The sequence below is a fragment of the Schistocerca americana genome, chromosome 4 (genome assembly GCF_021461395.2).
Source record: "Schistocerca americana isolate TAMUIC-IGC-003095 chromosome 4, iqSchAmer2.1, whole genome shotgun sequence".
Classification (NCBI taxonomy): Eukaryota; Metazoa; Arthropoda; class Insecta; order Orthoptera; family Acrididae; genus Schistocerca; species Schistocerca americana.
Genome location: NC_060122.1, coordinates 375,671,157 through 375,693,648, shown reverse-complemented (window position 1 = coordinate 375,693,648; position 22,492 = coordinate 375,671,157). Strand labels below are relative to the sequence as shown.

Below are 22,492 nucleotides of genomic sequence, written 5' to 3'. Positions count from 1 at the left end.
GAAACAATTGTCCGTAGTATTTGGAAGAAGATTACCTGTCACTACTCAAATACCGTTAATAACAAGTTTTGACAGATATTTCACAATGAATCACAGTCATGGGGATCACAGTCATGTAGAACTTTTAGAGAGAAATTTGCGCCGTTTGACTGTCAGTTCCTATCATTTCTTTCATACAATCATGATTTCAGCTTTATAGCCACTGTGAAGTGCAACGTGAAATGTCACAAAATGTCCGACATGCTTGAATGAAGTGTCATTGTCGAAGTAACATATCTGGCCAGATGTTGGACATATTCTAACATTTCAACTTGAGCCTGACAATGACTATGAAGCAGAAATCACGACTGTTTGAAATAAATGAAACAATAATTAATAATTTACAGCCAAATGTGAGTAATTGATTTGAAAAAATATGTAACCTGCTTTATAATAACTATCACGGTCGATAAGCCTTTCATCCACAAAAAACCAGTACTCATTCGTATGTGAAGATGGTACCTGTTCTTTCGGACATGTCCGAAAGAGCAGATACCATCTTCATATAGGTAAGGCTTACTGGCCAATGATTTTCTTCAGTGCGGATGCACTCATATTGCCAGAACTCTCACGGGAATCGGTAGATTGACTGCCGCGAGTAATGAGTATAATGGGCAGGAGCAGTACAAATGTAGTGTGTGGACAGCAAGCTGGAAATGGGGGTCTCACGGGGAGCGTGCTTGAGATAAGTCCCTACAGTCGCACTATCCTCTGTGTACTCGATGATTCAGACAGATATAGCGTCTGCCATGTAAGCAGAAGATCCCGGGTTCGAGTCCCGATCGGGGCACACATTTTCAACTGTCCCCGTTGATATTTATCAACGCCTGTCACAGCTAAAGGTCTGGATTTCTCTGTAATTTCAATATTGTATCACTCAATACACACGGCGTGAACTTCGTCCATGTTGTTTCTTGTTCGGCCATACGTGAGCGGCTCCGTTTGTCAGTATTAAGAGTTGTCTACACATATATTGAATTATCTCGCAGGATTTTGAACAATGCTTGCTGTACATTTTCCGTGATGCATGGCCGTTATTATTCCGGGCTGCGAACTCTCCAAAGTTGCAATCGTGTGTATCAGTCAACGATTGTGAGATAAACAATGACACGAGTTACGAATGTCATCAAATACTTCTACTCTGGCGAGAATGAAAATCAGGAAACGTTGCCAACCCTCGTCTCGTAGTGAAATCTTATTGTAAAATGTCAACACCTTAGTGATGTCGCACTGGAATCATTAAAGTTGCTGCAGATCGGTATACAGCTCCTTCCGCCGTTCTCGAACAGTGTTTTACTTAAATTAAGTATCGAGCAATACCATGTTTCGACAGGTCTAGTAAATTCTTCTTATTGTTATCATGCAGTACTGAAGTGGAAGGGTCACAAGGTACGTATAAAAACCCTCAAATTTGAAAATGTATGCTAAGTTAAAACTGTGTTCTGGGACTCAAACTAGTTGCAAGGAGAGTTCTTCCAGGTGCGTGCTCAATATATGTCGCAAAGATTTAATCGTCCACTTGTTACCATTTCCAGTTCTAAATTTTCTCTCGAATACTTGCATATTAGTCGGATCACCGAAGTTCAGTGCTGTCGGTATTGCCTAGCACTTGGATGGGTGATCAGCACTTGTGAGGCCATACCAGTGACGACCATCTGTTGAGGTTGAGACGATCGTCAGTCGGTGTCGCTGGGTATTCTGAGGCCATAGGGCAAGCTTATAGCAACGCGTTGAAAACCGATTTACATATTAAGAAAAGCAAATTTGCACTGGATTTATCCAGCACAGATGGTAACCTATGATTTATAGAACGGTTTCAAATTATAAAGAAATAGTGGCTGAAAAGCATTCCGTTAACTGTAACGGAACAAAACATCACAAAATGTGGCCATGAAGAAGGAAGCTAACGATCACAACAAAGCAACACTTACAGTTTCTAGGAAATCAGTCTTACATCTATGACGAAAGATGGTTTCCTCGAGACAATAAAGCTTCTTTCCTTTAACAACAGCTTTAGTTTACAGAGGTAACTTTGGAACCTAAACATGTGGAACTTCTCACAATGAGGGCAGAACACAACAAGCAGCGGAAAGAGTGCTTCGTGAGGCTATATTGTTTTTAAATTATAAAGGTATAGTACACCACAAAAGAGAGCTCCATGATTAAAAACTAAAATATGCAATACGAAAAGCGATGAAACTCACGAATAAGTAAGGTGTTAAACTTTTAATCAAGGCTACGTTGTTACTATGCTCACAACTCGGGAGAAAGTGGAAATCATAAGGGCGTCCTAAATACGCATTATTGTCAATTTCTTCATTTTTCCTGTCAGCATTAAACAAAAAGTAGTTTTTGTATCCTACTTTCTCCTACAAGCTCCGTGTAACCTGTTGAATTCATACTGAGTTCTTTCCTGTTTCTCATTTCACTTTTCCATTCATAATGGTTGACGAATGAAAAACGATCACCTAGCCGATACTACGTGGCATTTGTATGACTGTGCTGTACGTGAATAAGCCGACGAAGCGGGACACGAATGGAACACCGCTGAAGACCTATTTTCAGCAAAGCATCTTCCCAACTCACTTGTCAGTTGGTTAGCATCGCTTCCTGTAAAATTGGAAGCCCAAAGTTCGGTTCACGACCCACAGTGTATAGAACCAGATATACTAAGCCTTGTTAGGCAGATGGCGAAATGAACAATGGGAATGTCTTCTTTGCAGCGCGAAAAAGAAACCACCTTGGCTTGAAAGCGTGCGACTTCTTCATTAAAAAGAATCAGAGGGCTAACTCTTTGTTCCAAAATTCTTCCTAAATCAGCAAAATTTTCCATCAATGGAACCGAACTGAATATGTGCCGGTAAGGGGCAGACACATTAAAACCGAACACGTGGCATAAAACGCTGTCTACGATACAAGTAGCCCTACTGTTATTACGTTTCGTTACTGTCAACACGGTGGTAAGGGAAGGACATAGGGCCACGTCACAGGAGCACCAGTTGTTGAGTTACGACCCTCGGTTGTTGGCGGACTGATCTAGTGTGGTCGTCCAGTTGTCAAAGCATCGAGCAGCTAGCGCCTACGATTAGACTATCCTTCAGTATGCTGTGTAGAGGGCGTTACCTGCTGTCCTCACCCGCCCGCTACATGGACGGCAGCCGGCCACTGTGGCCGAGCGGTTCTAGGCGCTTCAGCCTGGAACCGCGAGACCGCTACTGTCGCAGGTTCGAATCCTGCCTCGCGCGTGGTTGCGTGTGATGTCCTTAGGTTGGTTAGGTTTAAGTAGTTCAAAGTTCTAGGGGCCCACAGTGCTCATAGCCATACCTGGACGGCGGTGATCACATGGAAACAAGTTCCTCGGTCGTGGAACCAAAATCGGACGAAGGCTAAGATGCAGCGATTTCGTTGGGAAGCACTAAATGATTTCCTGTAGAGCCTGGATCTGTAACAGTGTGATTTTCGCATCTTTGTCGACCTGTAGAAAGACACGCGTGGTCGTCGGTTTCAGTTGAACGAGAAAGTGCAAGAATGGGTGCGGTTGTGGATCCGTCAGCGGTCGACCGCGTTCTACGGAACAGGAATTGATCGTCTCGTCTCCCAGTGGGATAAATGCCTGTGGTGACTGCTTTCGACTGAAACCGTGGAATGGTGACCATTCCATGATCCCGTGATTAAGGGTTTTTGTTTTCAAAAATGTTCAAATGTGTGTGAATTCCTAAGGGACCAAACTGCTGAGGTCATCGGTCCCTAGACTTACACACTACTTACACTAACTTATACTAAGAACAACACACACACCCATGCCCAAGGGAGGACTCGAACCTCCGGCGAGAGGGGCCGCTCAATTAGTGACATGGCGGCTCTAACCGCGCGGCCATTCCACCCGGCTTTTGTTTTCATTTGACTGCCCTTCACACTTGCCTAATGACGAGTCATTACAGAAGTTGCACATGTGAGTAATATTTCGTTCAACCATCCAGCAAATATCACTTATCCCGATAGTCGCATGCTGTTAGACGCATTATTCGCGCCCAAACGGGTGGAAAACTTTCTCAGTACTTGTTTTATTTCAGCCATATTAACATCATTCCTGTCACTGAAATGGAGAAATATTGTTTTCACTTTGGCGAAAAGTGCTCTGTAATCAACAAAGCTTCAGTAACTCATTAGCATGTATGTTTCTCAATAATGTAACAAAAGATTCGGGACTTCAAAAACTACACATGTCATCCCATGTCAGGACCTTTGCGCTACAAGAACGTTGCATTGTCAAAAGAGAGCGCATATTCCGTCCGGACTTCCTGCAGACACAGCTACGCTGCAGTAGGGGTAACAGGTGGTTCACAGTGTGCGAGTGAAATCACGTGGCAACTGGAAACGTACTCTAATGTTGAAATACACGAGTCTTGTTGGCAAAACGGTTAAATTTCACACCGATTCACCACGAGGTTGTGGCTGTATGAGTCCAAAAGCAATGCCTCGTCCAGTCATAGCGAAATGGTGAGACAATTTGACTAAACCCTCACAGACGTGCCTCATGCGCCTCGGGATGAAAGACCACCGATACCAACATAGGCGACAGTTTCCAAACAATCGCGGAAGAACATTTGGTAGGTGTGGGGAGGGAAGGGGAGAGGGGAATTAACTTTTCAACGACGGGGACGTTCACACAACTTTTCTCTAACGACTCCACGACCGAAGAGCGGATTTCTGTCGTCGACGAATTGAACGACTCGAAGAGGAGTCCGAGCGTTGTTTACAGGGACTTGGTGACTATGTTTAAAATAGTATCACGCATTTGTGTTACTTTGAAATGCACAGGGTGTCCCAAAAGAATGACCCGATTTGAAATAGAATTATTTATTAAGAAGAAGGGCTTACCACCAACAAATTTCATACTAAATTTCTCAGAAAAGACAGAAGTTTATAAAAATCCATCATAAATGTTCAATATGTACTCCATCGCCTGCATGGACGACATCTGGCCGATATCCGAATGCATCCCAAACTGAGCGTAAAGTGTCTTCTGTCACTGAAGCTACAGCAGCTGATATTCTGGTTTTTAGTTCATCAATGTCACGAGGTAAGGGAGGAACGTTTAGCACGAAATCAAATATGAAACGCCCGCTAAACTGCGATCACTGATGGAGTACGACTAAATTCAATAACACAATACGCCTTAGGTTGCGTGGACGCCTTCACGAGACTGGCTGCACGCTCCACTTCAGCGCTCGTAGCGACATGTAGTGGTTTAATTTCTGAAACTCTAGACCATGCCAATTGCATTTAGCGCTGTTTCAGTTACCTAGTGACATTTGTCTCAATATTATTACAAGTTAAAATCGGGTCATACTTTTTGGGACCCCTGTACAACAGGCTTCGCTAAAAGTTTCTAGGCCTGATATAAAAATTGTAACTTGTTTTTTGAAGTCCCCTTGTACCTCGTGAACGATTCAAATCCCACTTTCTTATCTATGAGCTGCATTGAATAAGTAATTTCGCTACTTTACATGAAACATCTGGCACCGTTTATCTCGCTGAAATAATTTTATTGACGTTCTACAATGCTTCTGTCATTTTTCTGCATCGTCGCTATATTTTTCCGAGCTTTTTTGGTAACGGGACAAGAGTTTTTTCAAACCATCGTTGTACCAAGTCGCGTCCTGTGCTCGCAAGTTCTTTGCTCGTAAATGGAACTTTACTGTTGATGTCAATACTTCATCGGTGTTGAATTGCTTACCTCGAAGATAACTTTTGAGGCGAGGGTACATGGGAAAATCTTTGAGGCCAGGATGCGATCGATGTGGAGGTTGCGGTAACACTTCCTAGTTGAATCTTCCGAACCTAGTTCGAACCATTTGAATACTCATACAACCCTCCTCATAGTTGCTATGTTGCGAGAAAAATGAACGACAGAGCGCAACTCACAAGCGGACACACTTTGTAGTGGTAACTCCATGCTAACTGGCAGAGTAATGGCGAGATAATGCGGTATGCGTTGTCAGTACATACCAGTCGAAAATAAAATGTGTTACGGACACATTTTATTTTGCAGAGAACTAAAGTACGGAAACATCTTTATTCTACAACCCTCGTATTCCTCAGTGCCTCCTTCATTAGAGTGATTCCCAGTTCTTCAATAAGTAATTACTCGCAGACTGTTTTTATTCGCAGGTTAGACATCATAGGGAGCTGAGGCACTAAATCAGTCGAAGCAACAAATAGATAATTGAAAGTTGTACACACTAAAGTTCGTAGGTTAGCAAATTTTCGTAAGAAAAGTTGTTGATATTCTAGCACGTCAGGAATTTACACACGGAAATAATATGGGAAACGTAATATCTGGATAAACTGCAAATGCAGTCAGCAATACAACTAGTAGTATGTATATGCAAGGAAACGCGCGGTTGGTCTACAAAGAGGCCCATAAAAAATTAAAAAAATAAAGAAATGATTAGAGCATTCGTTTAACCTTGTGTTACCTATTAAATTGCTTACCATTAATATTAAATTAGAATGAATGTTATGGGCAAAGGCAGCTATCATTTTGCAATTTGTGGATGTAAGAAAATACTTGTACATAAAGAGCCGTGAAGTGAGTGAAAGTTGGCTATGGTTCCAGGGAACAAGTACGAGCCATCGATAGTGGAGACTTCGTATAAGGTGCATATGAAGCTCACTATCCGTTCGGTGGGCCCAGCCGACTACGGGCAGTACGTATGCGTCTCCAAGAACTCGCTGGGTGACACCGAGGGAGTCATCAGAGTGTACGGTAAGTTTCAAGTTCAAGGCGTGATATTATAGCTTGTAGCGAGTACAGACACACTAGTAGCAATGTAGCAATTCTATTTTTCACTATAAGGTTTCGAATGAAATTGTCAAGCTGGGACATCTCCCTGTTCAATTAGCATGCTAAAACATGATAAAATATTTTAGCCAATTTTTTTCTGTATGTGATTCACTTCTCAACAGAGCAGGCCTCAGCTGCCTGATCATAAGCTCACCAGGCCAAAAATTAGCCACCCCTAGGAGAATCATTATAAACATCATTTAATACCGTGTAATTCCGCGTCTGGACTTAATAACCACCTGTATTCGGTTAGGATGCCTGTCCACAACGGTGTGTAATTTCGTCGCATCCAGGTTAAGACACTAGCAGAGGGTTCCATCACGCAATTCTACCAAATTACAGGATGATGATGTCGGTGTTTTACCCGTTCATCCAACATGTCCCACACGTTTTATGTGGGGTTCATGTCAGCTGATTTTGCAGGCCAGTCGAGATGCGGTAGGGTGGGGGAGTGGTCGGGAAACCAGTCACATATTCTTCCAGCCCTACGAACTTTGCTGTCGTCGTCTGTATGTGCCTGTGTGAGCAATAGCCTCTTGCTAGGTGATCGACTCTAAATGTTCATTGCATGCAGTTCCCATCCCAGTGATCTCTCGCTAACAGGTTGGGATTGATATTTATTCACCGCTTGCAACAATTCATGTGAGGTTTGGTAACGATTTTGATTCACAAGCCGCGAAACGCGCCTCTGGTCACTGTCAGTCCGCCCACAATTCTGACGTCGTGTTTCGTGACCACATGTGTTACGCCACTGTTTTTAACCACGTCGAGCAGTCCGTAGCGAAATACCAATAAATCCCGAAACTTCATACGGTGTATGACCACGGGCACGGCCAAACGCGGTTGCCCCATTATGACATTCTGCCACCCCCTTACATTTAATCACGTTTCCGTAAAATGTCCGCGTCAAACATAAATGTCTGATTGATCGGTACTGCCTTATGCTCGCATAGAAGCAGTGTGTGCTCGGCTGACCACGTGACTCTATTACCGTGCCATCTGTAAATATTTAACGAATTGAAACGTCCCCTTTGAACAATTATACATGACTGTGTTTAAACTAACACACAATATTTTTAGCGCAACGCAATCTGACTTACAAAAATCCCTACAAAAGAATGGCCCTGACTAACATTAACCTATACCTTTCACAAATCACTTACCTCACAAAAATCTTCGTTACTCGAACTACTGCAATACAGCGAGCGCCACTACTGCCAGCTAAATAAAAGATTCAAACTGCGGAAGGCACTAACTACTGATAGGCATAGTTAGCAAATGAAAGATTTTAATAGAGAACAAACAATGTATTTACCTTAATAGTGTTGAAAAATCATAATATACATAGCAGTTCATGACATCCAGTCTTACAAATTTCAAAATCCGCCATTTCTCTCCCCACATCCACCACTGCTGGCGGCTCACCTCCAACTGCGCAACGCTACGCCGCGCTGTTAACATTGAGCTGCCCAACACTACAATGGCAGACAACAATGCAAACCAGCCATAGACAGCACACAGCACAGCCAGCGGCTCTCATACAGAGAACTACGTAACGTTGCCAATAAGAAAACATAAACAGCCTACTTACAGAATCATCTGTGCCTGTACACTGGGGCGACTAATGTTTTGCCTATGGAGCTTACGCTGATTCTGATTAACTAGCTTTGGACTAAAAGATACAAATTCAGGCGAAATCTGAGGGATTCGGTCACTTTGTGCAAGCAGAAATCACTTACATAGGTACAAACCAATCTTTTTCTTTGGCAAGATCGACGCTTACGCTGAGTTGCATCGTTGAACTTAAGAATCTGTTTGTGCATATTTGTGTCACGAAATGCACGTGGGTCTTTCGGTACAGTTACAGAAGTTGTATAAGAGGCCGCAGTTACGAGCGACCATTTTCATTTCATACAGACAACGAGAGAGAAACGTTTTGTTGGTACAACAGTTTTTTTCTCTCTCAGAATTAGCGTATTTGAATTGGATAACAGTTGCATATGTTCGAACAAATTCTCGGTTTATTATTATCATTTTTTCCATTTCCAAAATGTGGTTTGGAGTTTCACAGCTTCTTCAGCTGACGAAAACTGGTGCACTCTTCCTTTGTTCCACATAATGGGACAAAATAAAGTCGTTGAAAAACAGGTGATATGACTTTTTCTTTCTTTTTTAGGGTGGTCTGTTCGAACCTCTTTATCTCAGAGAAACATTTGCACCAAACATCCTCAGCTATTTTTTGCATGTATTCCAATCTCTGTCTTTCCATGCAGTTTTTACCGTCAGTAGCTCCCTTTAGTACCATTGAGGTTATTGCTCATTGTCTTAACAAATGTCCTACCATCCTGTCCGTTCTTCCTGAATGTGATTTGCGTCTGTTCTTGTATTCGCCGATTCCGCGAAGAATCTCTTCATTGCTCGTCTTATCTAGCCACCTAATTTTAAACATTATTCTGTAGCACCATTTCGATTTTTATCTCTGTCAGAAAGTGAAATAGCTGACAAGGTGATTCGTGAAGAATGTTTCCTAGTTTCCCCCCTTTTAACTAAATGTATTCCCTGAAAACAGCTTAGAAACTAGCTCTCACGCTTACATGATTGAAATACAGCCAACAACAACAATTGCAGCTGACCAATTGAGGATATTCAGTTTGCTACAGTATATATCCATATTCACAATAACGGACTACAAAGGGCAGCTAAAGCAAGTAGGATATAGCCATATGTCTAGTAAACTACACAAAGAGGTGGTCGTGTGACATGACAAATAAAAAATGAAAAAATTTACTTCTTGGTGGACGGTTTTAGAAGAACTGTTTAAGAGAACAGTTGATCATGCAGTTCGTATATGTAAGTAGTATAGCAGTATAATTGCTATAAAACAATATACTTGGTATAAAAGAAATCAAAGGGCTGTAGATAGAGAGACGCCGAATGAAACGCGTTGCATTGCCGAGAGGGTAATGTGTGAAGCCTTCAGTGAATATTTAGTAGAATATTGACTGTAATAGAGGGGGTTGAAAAGCAAACGCTATAATGCTGAAATCCTTTTCCAAATGTTTCTTTACTGAGGAATACAGAGAGATACTGGTCCAGTGTACTTGTCGAACCACTGCAAAGATGAATGATACAAACATTAGTACCAGTGGCATGAAGAAAAAGTTAAAATACTGCGCAGAATCCGAGGGGTAAGTAATATGTGCAAAACATTGACAATGAGAAGGGACAGGATGATAGGACGTTAAGACATGAAGGAATCGCTTCCATAGTAGTAGAGGGAGCTGTAAGGGGCACCAACTATTGAAAAAGACAGATATTGGAATACATCCTGCAAACGATTGATGACATAGGTTGCAAGTGCTACTCTGAGATGAAGAGGCTGTTACAGAGGAGGAATTCGTGGCCAATCGCATCAAACCAGTCAGAAGACTAATGACCGCCCCCCTCCCCCCCCCCCTCCAAAAAAAAAATTCACGCCGCAAGGATAGATGGAATCCCTATCAGTTTTAATAAGAGTATGGAGCCGAATTAACTCTCATTGAACAACAATACATCGCAGATTCTTTGACGAAATATTGCTTCCAGTGAGCGGACGAAAGTACAGGCCACAATCATCTACATGAGGGGTAACTAAATGATCCAAAATTATACCGTCCAATCTCAGTGACATGCACCAGTTGCAGAATCCTACGTATTCTGTATACTGTGATGTAACTCGAATAAAATTACCTTCTCCATGCCAACCATGCTGTATTCCAAAACGCTACAAAAACGTGAGACCTGTGGATCAGCTGCAGTCATGTGGATGCAATATTGATTGAAATCCAAAATGCATTTGATTCGGTACCACGCAAAGTAATATTAACAAAAATTTGTGAACGGATTGAGGATATTTTCATAGTCCTCGACAGAAGCAGAAGCAGATTCAGGCGTGTCGCGCGAAGTGCGTTGGTACGCTTGCTGTTCTTATGGTGTAGTAATTACCTGGCAGGCAATATTGACAGAAGCACAGCTCTTACTGCAAAAGACGCAATTATCTATAGTGAAGTACTACATGAAAAAAACCTACATCGTTTTCAATCAGATCCTTGTAACATTTAAAAGTGATTCAAAGATTGGGATCTTATTTCAGAAATACAACAAACTCGAGAGGAAGTTGTTGTCAGGAGAAATAAAACTGGCGTTCTACGGATCGGAGCGTGGAATGTCAGATCCATTCATCGGGAAGGTAGGTTAGAAAATTTAAAAAGGGATATGGATAGGTTAAAGTTAGATATAGTGGGAATTCGTGAAGTTCGGTGGCAGGAGGGACAAGACTTCTGGTCAGGTTAATACAGAGTTATCAATACACAATCAAATAGGGGAAATTCAGGAGTGGGTTTAGTAATGAATAAAAAAATAGGAATGCGAGTAAGCTACTACAAACAGCATAGTGACACACATTATTGTGGCCAAGATAGATACGAAGCCCACGTCTACCACATTAGTACAAGTTTATATGCCAACTAGCTCCGCAGATGACGAAGAGATTGATGAAATGTCTGATGAGATAAAAGAAATAATTCAGAAAGTGAAGAAATACGAAAATTTAAAAGTCATGGGTGACTGGAACTCGATAGTAGGAAAAGGAAGAGAAGGAAACGTAGTAGGTGAATATGGAATGGAGGTAAGAAATGAATGAGGGAGCCGCCTGGTAGAATTTTACACAGAGCATTACTTAATCATAGGTAACACTTGCTTCAAGAATCATAAAAGAAAGTTGTATACATGGAAGAAGCCTGGAGATACTGGAAGGTCTCAGGTAGATTATACAGGGTGAGTCACCTAACATTACCGCTGGATATATTTCGTAAACCACATCAAATACTGACGAATCGATTCCACAGACTGAACGTGAGGAGAGGGGCTAGTGTAATTGGTTAATACAAACCATAAAAAAATGCACGGATGTATGTTTTTTAACACAAACCTACGTTTTTTAAGTGGAACCCCGTTAGGTTTGTTAGCACATCTGAACATATAAACAAATATGTAATCAGTGCCGTTTGTTGCATTGTAAAATGTTAATTACATCCGGAGATATCGTAACCTAAAGTTGACGCTTGAGTACCACTCCTCCGCTGTTCGATCGTGTGTATCGGAGAGCACCAAATTACGTAGGGATCCAAAGGGAACGGTGATGGACCTTAGGTACAGAAGAGACTGGAACAGCACATTACGTCCACATGCTAACACCTTTTTACTGGTCTTTTTCACTGACGCACATGTACATTACCATGAGGGGTGAGGTACACGTACACACGTGGTTTCCGTTTCCAATTACGGAGTGGAATAGAGTGTGCCCCGACATGTCAGGCCAATAGATGTTCAATGTGGTGGCCATCATTTGCTGCACACAATTGCAATCTCTGGGCGTAATGAATGTCGTACACGCCGCAGTACATCTGGTGTAATGTCACCGCAGGCTACCACAATACGTTATTTCATATCCTCTGGGGTTGTAGGCACATCACGGTACACATTCTCCTTTAACGTACCACACAGAAAGAAGTCCAGAGGTGTAAGATCAGGAGAACGGGCTGGCCAATTTATGCGTCCTCCACGTCCTATGAAACGCCCGTCGAGCATCCTGTCAAGGGTCAGCCTAGTGTTAATTGCGGAATGTGCAGGTGCACCATCATGCTGATACCACATACGCCGACGCGTTTCCAGTGGGACATTTTCGAGCAACGTTGGCAGATCATTCTGTAGAAACGCGATGTATGTGGCAGCTGTTTGGGCCCGTGCAATGAAGTGAGGATCAATGAGGTGGTCGCCAGTGATTCCACACCATACATTTACAGTCCACGGTCGCTGTCGCTCTACCTGTCTGAGCCAGCGAGGATTGTCCACGGACCAGTAATGCATGTTCCGTAGATTCACTGCCCCGTGGTTTGTGAAACCCGCTTCATCGGTAAACAGGTACAACTGCAACGCATTCTCTGTTAATGCCCATTGACAGAATTTCACTCGATGATTAAAGTCATCACCATGTAATTGCTGATGTAGCGACACATGAAACGGGTGAAAGCGGTGACGATGCAGTACGCACATGACACTACTTTGACTCAGTCCACCGGCTCTCGCAATGTCCCGTGTACTCATGTGTGGGTTCATGGCAACAGCAGCTAACGCACCAACTGCACCAGCTTCTCTTGTGACGGGCCTGTTACGGACCCGTTTGCGTGCTACGACCATACCTGTTGCATACAGTTGGCGGTAGATGTTTTGCAATGTGCGGAACGTTGGATGCTCTCTGTCCGGGTACCGTTCTGCATACACCCTGCAGGCTTCAGCTGCATTTCGTCGACACTCGCCATAGATGAGTATCATCTCCGCCTTTTCAGAGTTCGAATACACCATGGTCACAGTTCCTACAACACTACACTATCACAGACGTCTGGTAACACGGTGTACTACAGTTGGTCTGCGTGCGGAGACGAATGCAGAATAACAATAGCAGCAAGCGCTACATGCGGACACTGCGACAGCTAGACCAGATCACAACAGTGCACTACAGCCACACTCGTAAACACGGTCGTCATCGTAAACATGTCCCTGCAGATGCTGATCGCCGACCGTGGCCCGTGTTTGTTACAACACGCAGCTGAACGTCGGAAGTTTCAAGCGTCAACTTTAGGTTACAATATCTCCGGATGTAATTAACATTTTACAATGCAACAAACGGCACTGATTACGTATTTGTTTATATGTTCAGATGTGCTAACAAAACTAATGTGGTTCCATTTAAAAAACATAGGTTTATGTTAAAAAACATATTTCCGTGCATTTTTGTGTGGTTTGTATTAAACAATTACACTAGCCCCTCTCCTCATGTTCGGTCTGTGGAATCGGTTCGTCAGTATTTGATGTGGTTTACGAAATATATCCATCGGTAACTTTAGGTGACTCACCCTGTATATTGCTAAGAAAGAGATTCAGGAACCAGGTTTTAAATTATAAGTCATTTCTGGGGGCAAATGTGGACTCTGACCACAATCTATTGGTTATGAACTGTAGATTAAAACTAAAGAAACTGCAAAAAGGTGGGAATTTTGGGAGATGGGACCTGGATAAACTGAGAGAACCAGAGGTTGTAGAGAGCTTCAGGGAGAGCATTAGGGAACGATTGACAAGAATGGGGGAAAGAAATACAGTAGAAGAAGAATGAGAGCTTTGAGAGATGAAATAGTGAAGGTAGCAGAGGATCAAGTAGGTAAAAAGACGAGGGCTACTAGAAATCCTTGGGTAACAGAAGAGATATAGAATTTACTGATGAAAGCAGAAAATTTAAAAAATGCAGTAAATGAAACAGGCAAAAAGGAGTACGAACGTCTCAAATATGAGATCGACAGGAAATGCAAAATGGCTAAGCAGGGATGGCCAGAGGACAAATGTAAGGATGAAGAGGCGCATATCACTAGGGGTAAGATAGATATTGCCTGCAGGAAAATTAAAGAGACCTTTGGAGAAAAGAGAACCATTTGCATAAATATCAAGAGGTCAGATGGAAACCCAATTCTAAGCAAAGAAGGGAAAGCAGAAAGGTGGAAGGAGTATATAGAGGGTCTATTCAAGGGCGATGATCTTGAGGACAATATTATGGAAATGGTTGTGAATGTAGATGACGATGAAATAGATATGATACTGTATGGAGAGTTTGACAGAGCACTTAAAGACCTACGTCTAAACAAGGCCCGGGGAGTTGGCAACATTCCCTTACAACTATTGACAGCCATGGGATAGCCACGTCTAATAAAACTCTACCATCTAGTGAGCAAGATGTATGAGACAGGCGAAATACCCTCAGACTTCAAGAAGACTATAACAATTCTAATCCCAAAGAAAGCAAGAGTTGACAGATGTGAAAATTACCGAACTATCAGTTTAATAAGCCATGGCTGAAAAATAATAACACGAATTCTTTACAGACGAATAGAAAAACTGATAGAACCGATCTCGGCTTGTATTAAAATGAACTAAAATTAAAATAATTAAATTAAAATAAATAACTAAAAGTTGTGTGGCCTCATGAGCACGAAAAAATCTTATCCGAATCTGCGGAAAAAATTAATATTTGGGTCGACGTTTGTAAAACTCTAATTCGTCTCTCTCAAATCCCACCCAATGGGGAGAGAGGGAGAGTTTTAGTTTTAGCGAATCAAAATTTACGAAGTATTTCTTATTTATCCGTAATCATTTTCCACGCAAAAAAAAGAACATGGATTTTCTTGAATTACAGCGCCAACTACCAACAATCAAAACAAATGTTTAAGACAAAATGTACGCAGTTTTTTTATGTAGAATCTGATTTTGCAATATAAAATGGGGGTTCACATTTCAAATTTTAAAGTTGCCTCCCACCCCACCCCCAGGGGGCTGGGGTGGCGGGCTAATTTTAGCGCCAGCTTACGTCTCCATCGAAAATAATCAGCTTTGGATTCTACACATTTTTTCGTGTGAAGCTTATTTTTCGAGTTATTCTGGTTTGTAAACTTAAAATTTACACTCAGCATACTGCCAGACAGAATGTGAAGCACCCAGAAGGGGGGAAGAAACAAAGTGAAACGTCGCACGCTGAGAGCGTATGTGATGTTATTTCAGTGATTAAAAAGTCATGTCAAATTTACCAACATGGCAGTATGAAACCACTTGAGAGTAATTTTTATTTATTTATTTATTTAGAGAACATGTTAGTATGTCTTTGCACCCCCTCTGGCCTGGATGCTTGCACTGGTTCAACTGGGAACATGCCATAACGTCGTTATACCCTCTCCCAGGCCAAGCTGGCCCACAACTATCGTAACTGGCTCTCGATACGCTGCACACTGGCACTGGGACGGAGTTGACGTTGGAGCTGGTCCCACACATATCCTACCAGGGACATAAGTGTGGATCTTGCTGGTCATGAGAGTACCCCAGCATCAGGCAGACAGTTCAAATAACACGTACCATGGGTGTTGCAAAATGGCAGCACGATACTGTCGAATCAGATTTAATACATGGGGACAAAGGATGTCTTTGACGTACCGTTTTGCCGTCATAGTTCTCTCAAATCATCCGCGGTCTGAAGACGTACCCGATGACTCCCGACGTTCAGAAACCAGAAATATGACCACTGTACCTCTCCAAAACATTGGAAGAATGGGAACTCTACCCAGGTCACCACCGATAGTCATTCGAGGTAGCGCAGAATCGCGTTTCACGGTTGAACACAGTCTGACACGATTCGTCATCAGTCTTTCCTTCCCAGGCAGAGCACCTCCAAACACAGCGGTATGTGTTGTGGGTTTGACGGCAGCTTATATATGGGAAGGCGTCCGCCACGATAACTGAGTGATCAGCGAGACGGATTGCCGTTCTACGGGTTCAGGTTCGATTCGCGGCTGGGTATGAGATTTTCTCCGATCGCGGACTGGGCGTTGTGTTGTCTTCATCATCATTTCATCCCCATCCGGCGCGTAGGTCACCCAATGGGGCGTCGAATATATATATATATATATATATATATATATATATATATATATATATATATATATATATATATATGGGAAGATAATCCCTAGGGCGACTGCTACTAGGCTCAGACAATTGGTGCGGGATTACTCAGAGTGTTGCAGGGAATCCAGTACTTGTTCTCGGAGAGCACGTGCAAACATGATGGCTGTACGATGTGCATGGTGCACAGTACGGCGATCCTCCCTTATGGTGAAGAGATGTGTTGTACCGAAACCTTGAGGACGAGTATGCTTGCCTTCACGTTTCCATGTGGTCCAACATTGGGCCCTGTTACACCCAAATGCCGTACAAATCTAGATACAGCACGAATCGACCAGCAAGCCATATGGAGATCCACAACGAGGTCTCTTTCAAACTCTGTCATTCTGTCAGGTGCTGATGAGAATGCCTTTTCAAGTACGTGGGATCTCAGCACCTGACGCTGTTCACGCCCTGATATACCGTATCAGGCCAGATAACAAAGCTAACCACAAACAGCACTAATGCACGGTGGTGGCCATTCTGCTACTATGGTATTAGTTTTGGCCTACAAAGGCTACCTCTGTCCTCATTATACTCTCAGATCGTATGAAATTCGCACTGTTTCGAACATTATTTAGTGCGTCTGACATCATAATGAGAATGCTGTTTTTCCTTTTGTGTCGTTACAACTTTTTTGAATTCCTCTTCCTGATTCACTATCAGGTTACGAGGTATTGGTATTTACACGGAATCGTAATTAACAAAACTGTATTGCTGCTGTGATATTTCTCAAATGTCGTTTACTCTTAAGTGTTAATATCACTTACCTCAACAGGATTACATACAGCCATGATCACCATTTGCAGTAGTGCGCAGAACATTTTTTCAACATCACACTGTATGATGTAGTGGTTATATGGAATATTAGTCCGGGTGCGCAGGCCACTAATATACATCACTCTCTCGTTTTCATGCGAACCAATATACACTTTCCTGAACAGTAGCATCTGGACAACATTCAGAGGACATTAATATCGGGTGTGCCCTCATTTAACCTTAAAGGTGGCTTGACCTCCGCTGGGGACGCTTTGACTGAAGTATCTGAATGCTTGTCGAGGAATGGCAGCCCATTATTCTTCAAATAATGAAACCAGAGGAGATACTGATGGTAGACGCTGCGGACTGGAGAGAAGTCGACTTTATGGCTCATTCAGGTTTCTTGGCAGGACAGTCCAGGGAAGAACGGTAAACGAATCCTGCTGCTCTTCGAACCACGCACGTGCACTGCGAGCTGTGTGACAGGCTGCATTGTCCTCTTGATAGATACCATCGTGCCGAGGAGAAACATACTTCATGTAAGATGACCATGGACCTCAACGATAGATGCCTACTTTTGTTGATTCATTGTGCCTTCCAGAACAACGAGATCACCCAGGGAATGCCACCAAAACGTTCTCCAGACCATAATGGTCCCTGCTTCTTCTTAGACAATTTGCTTTTAGGTGTTCCACGCCCTACACGCCAACGACCCTCTGCCTCATGGAGCATAAAACTTGATTCATCTGAGAAGACCACGTGTCGCCACTCAGTGGACGTCCAGTTGCGGTATTTGCTTGAAAATCCCAGTCTTCGTCGCCAATGAACAGCAATCAGCATGGGTGAGAGAACGAGGCACATGCTGCAACGCTCGCTGAACTGTTGTTGGAGAGACACCTTTGGTAGCCCCTTGGGGTCATCTGGGAGATCAGTTGCTCAACAGTTGCACGTCTAATCGTCCGTACAGATGTCCATAGCCGTCGTTCACCCCTATTGTCTGAGGCCCGTGGTGCTCTACAGTTGCCCTAGGCGCCGGTTTTGGATAGAGCCATTTTACTATGAACGGTACAGTTTAACCACGCCGGTACGCGGAATGTTTGCAGAGTTCGTCGTTTCAGAAATTCTTTCACCCTTGGCCCTTCTAATCGTCAGATAAATCACTCCGTTTCCGCATTGCAACGAACACAATTATCCTATCCCCTCAGCATGCTTTACATACCCTGCACTGCTTGTGCTCTTACCTGCGCTTTGTGAGTGGTTCTTGCGCGTTGACGTCGAACACAGGCGATGTCCACATTAATGTGAATGGACCGTATCATCGTCACCTCGAAAAAACAAAGTTACGTAATTAGCCTTTTTCCTGTTTTCAGGCACATGTCCTATTGCACACAGTCGATTCTTGCTGTTTCAAATCTGAATAAATGTAAGATCAGATTTACCCGCCGTGAGGCCCACATCATACGTCATTTCATTTGACAGCTTGATAAACCGAAATAATCGTTAAGGCCCTTGTAAGAAACAACGCTAAATCGAATAAATACTCTGTGTTTTGGTACACTTGCTAAATGGAACTCATAGTCAGGTCGGACTGATGAAGATTGCTCAAAACGTGTCGTACGGAGGGTGGGACTGAACTAATCGACGTGAGTTTCCGCGTCTTGATGATTGTTTACTGAATCGGCGTAGTCGATCTAGAGGACAAGACACACTTGTCGGAGATTATATGCCTAAAGAAAAGCCTGAGTCAATCACACTTAGTATGGGCACTAAAATGTTAGGTGCTTGTGAAGGGTCTCTCCCAAACTTCAAAAGACATGACTTCGTTATTCGGACGATTTTTGGAGAAAATGCGAATACTGATCACACTGCTTATTCAGTTTGAAAACATGAATGAAACTGTAGATTTGTTGCGTATTCTTGGAAATCTTTGTGTACCTCTCGTCTGAAATGTTAAAAATTGCGTAAAACCTACTTTCTTTTGAGCTATAGTTGTTGTCTCCTGCTTCCCTAAAAAAAAAAAAAAAAAAAAAAAAAAAAAAAAACTTATAGATGCCACTCAAACTACAAAGCTTTTCACTTTCACTTCGATTTGTTCCCGTTACATCTCGAACAATCAACATTTCATTAAATACAAGGGGCGTTCAGTAAGTCATGCAACATATTTTTCTGAAATGCAAGTTGGTGTTATTGAGGATACCAATTCACCATACTTTTCCCTCACTCTTTTGGGTACGAAACCCTATTTTCCAACAAAATTGCCGTTCAGTGCGACAGCCCTACGCCACCTTATTGGGAAGGCTTGTATGTCCGCCAGATTCCACTCTACTGGTCGTCGTCAGCGCCAATGTTTTGCTGCATCAATAACATCCCCATCGTCCACGGACTGCTTCCTGCGGAGTGCATCCTTCGTTGGGCCAAATAGATGGAAGATGCCAGGTCTGGGCTGTAGGGTGGATGAAGAAGAACACACACTTGGGTGCAAAGGCTTGTGCGTTGTCGTGGAGAAGGAGAAGTTCGTCGGCATTTTTGTGGCGAAGAATACGGTGAATACGTTTGTTCAGTTTGCTGAGGGTAGCACTGTACACTTCAGTGTTGATTGTTGCACGATGAGGGAGGACATCAAACAGAATAACGCCTTCAGAGACCCAAAAGACGGTCGCCATAACTTTACCGGCTGAGTGTGCGGCTTTGAACTTTTTCTTCGAAGGAGAGGTGGCATGGCGCCACTCCATGGACTGCCGTTTTGTTTCCAGTTCGAGTTCGAAATGGTGAACCCATGTTTCGTACCCTGTGACGATGTTTGACAAAATATTATCACGATCAGCCTCTTAACGCGCAATAAACTTCGCACAGATGGTCTTCTGTTAAGCGGCAAGGAGCTCAGGAAGCACACTTCTTTGGGTACCGCAACTGGTGGACGAGTATGTCAGCACTAGCAACGAGATGTCCAGTTGCACTGTGAGATGTTTGACTGTGTTCCGTCGATCACCTCTAATGGGAGTGTCCACACGTTCCTACACTGCAGAAGGCACAGCTGTTTGCGGTCAACCTGCACAAACGAGATCTGACGGGTTTGCGCGACTTCGATGCGATGGTGACAGACACCTCGTCCAACGTCTCACCGTGCTTTAGTTCACTGCCAGGTCTCCACAGACATTCTGCTAGCGTCTGTGAATATCTGCGATGCTCTGGTTTCCCCATAGAGGCAATCCAGTGAGAGTTCTGTGATTGGAACGTCGGTTGCAGACGCCATTTTGAAGGCTACATATAGCACTGCCACCGATTGCACCTTCATGAAACTATAGGCGCTAAAGCTGGAGTATTCCAGGACGTCCCACGACAAATTCTGCGTTTTAAACGGAAACGGGCCGAATATAAGGAAGTCGTGCATTAAATATTGAACGCCCCTCGTAGAACTCTCAGTTATTCGCATTTTTTTTTCTCAGGACGCTTAAACTTCGAATTCTGGGTAAATTCTACCACCACATTACCGTTGCACACCCACAGAGAAGCTAAAACTCAATTGCCCAGTTGACTAACAAGGTAATTCGTTTTCTGGATTTGGAGGAGAACAACGCTACAACAAACCATAATGAGTTCGTGGAAGTGTACGACAACAATGTTTCATCGGATAGGGTAACACATATCAAGATTTACTTTTTATATATAATCACATACTATTTGTCGTTTCCCTTGAGAAATCAGAATAAACAAATATGTGTTATTTATTCCTCAGAGATGTATATCGGTTGACGCAGCGAAGACAGGCTACTCAAAATATGAAATATAATGAACCATTAATCTTGCCGTTGGTAGGGAAGCTTGCATGCCTCAGTGACACAGATAGCCGTACTGTAGGTGCAGCCACAGTGGAGGGGTATCTGTTGAGAGGCTTGACAAATGTGTGGTTCCTGAAGAGGGCAGCAGCCTTTCCAGTAGTTGCAGGGGCTATGGATGATTGCTATACGGACGTCTGAGTCACAGCTCTCGTACAAGATAAGTAATTTAAGTAGTAATAAACTGTTTTTAACAGTTTAAACTAATTTATTACGTTAATTATAGTGCTCTTCAAGCGTACCATTAAAGGTTTTTGTCTTACTCGCGTATTTTCACAGTAATCACGTAAGGTTCCTTTTGTTTACATATCGCGGCCAGGCCGAACTTTTGAGCTTTCAGATTAAACTTCATAACGCAATTTTAAGTGCATTTACTGATAGTTTAGTGTGCTAAATACGTTTGCTGCCCCTTTATATCTGTAGAGTGTCGTCATCTCTTAAGTAATTTCCACTAAAAAACTTCTGAACCACTGTTTACATAGTCGCGAGCAGGGCTAATTTTTCGTACACGTATTTTCATTGTTTTCCGGTAACTTAATTGTCTTTCTGTCACTAAAATCGATTTGTACCATGAGTGTAAAGTGCCTGACGTGCCGTAGAATCGTTAGCTCCCGGGTCTGATGTGATGGATGTAGTAACTTTTTTCATTGGGGCGATTGTAGTGGCCTGGGAATTGGGAAAATGAGCGAGACTCGTCAGTGGTTCTGTAGGCTACGCAGTAGAGATAGAAAGATTGTGGAACTGGAAGGGAAAATTGCTGCCCTTCAGGCTGAGTTAGATGAGGCTAGGCGAGAACTGGGCAGGTTAAGGGGGTAGAAGGGCAAACAGGGGTGGGAAGCGGCAACAGGCATAAGGAACAGGCCAAGAAATTCTTCTGACAGCTTTGTTATTAATGTACAAAATAGGTTTGACCTGTTGCCTCAGTCAGAAACTGATGAGCCTCTCACAGAAGTAGATGTAAACAGGGCTCAACAAGCTTTCAGCAGCAAATTGAATAAGACTGTAGGGAATTCTGCAAAGAGAAAGAAAGTCTTGTTGCTAGGTAGTTCGCATCCTAGGAGTGTGGGCCAACTTCTGCAGGATGAATTAGGGTCAGAAAACCAGGTCACAAGTTTTTCAAACCTAGTGCTGGACTGGGGCGGGTTACAGAGGATTTAGGTTCACTATGTAGAGGCTTTACTATGGAAGATACCGTGGTTATTGTGGGTGGGCCGGGCAACAGTATTGACAAAGATCCGGGGTACAGCATAGAGTGTGACCTGGCAAAGACTGCATCAACATCGAGTCATACCAGTGTTGGGTTTGTGTCGGTTCTGGAGCGCCACGACCGACCTCATTTGAGCTCTTCTGTCACGAGAGTTATTTTGGAGTTGGAACGGCTACTTGGATCTGGTGCAGGGTCACACATGGGTGTGGTTCCTGTTGATTCACT

At 43.1% G+C, this 22,492-nt stretch overlaps 1 protein-coding gene across 1 annotated transcript in view; it reads left to right on the top strand.

Annotated features, from left to right (window-relative positions):
* The window catches only part of LOC124613495 (opioid-binding protein/cell adhesion molecule homolog), a 202,394-nt gene that overhangs the window by 127,640 nt on the left and 52,262 nt on the right, over window positions 1-22,492 (top strand). Inside the window, exon 7 of the mRNA XM_047142203.1 lies at window positions 6,662-6,811. Coding sequence (XP_046998159.1) covers window positions 6,662-6,811 — 150 coding nt within the window. The remainder of the gene's footprint in view (window positions 1-6,661; window positions 6,812-22,492) is intronic.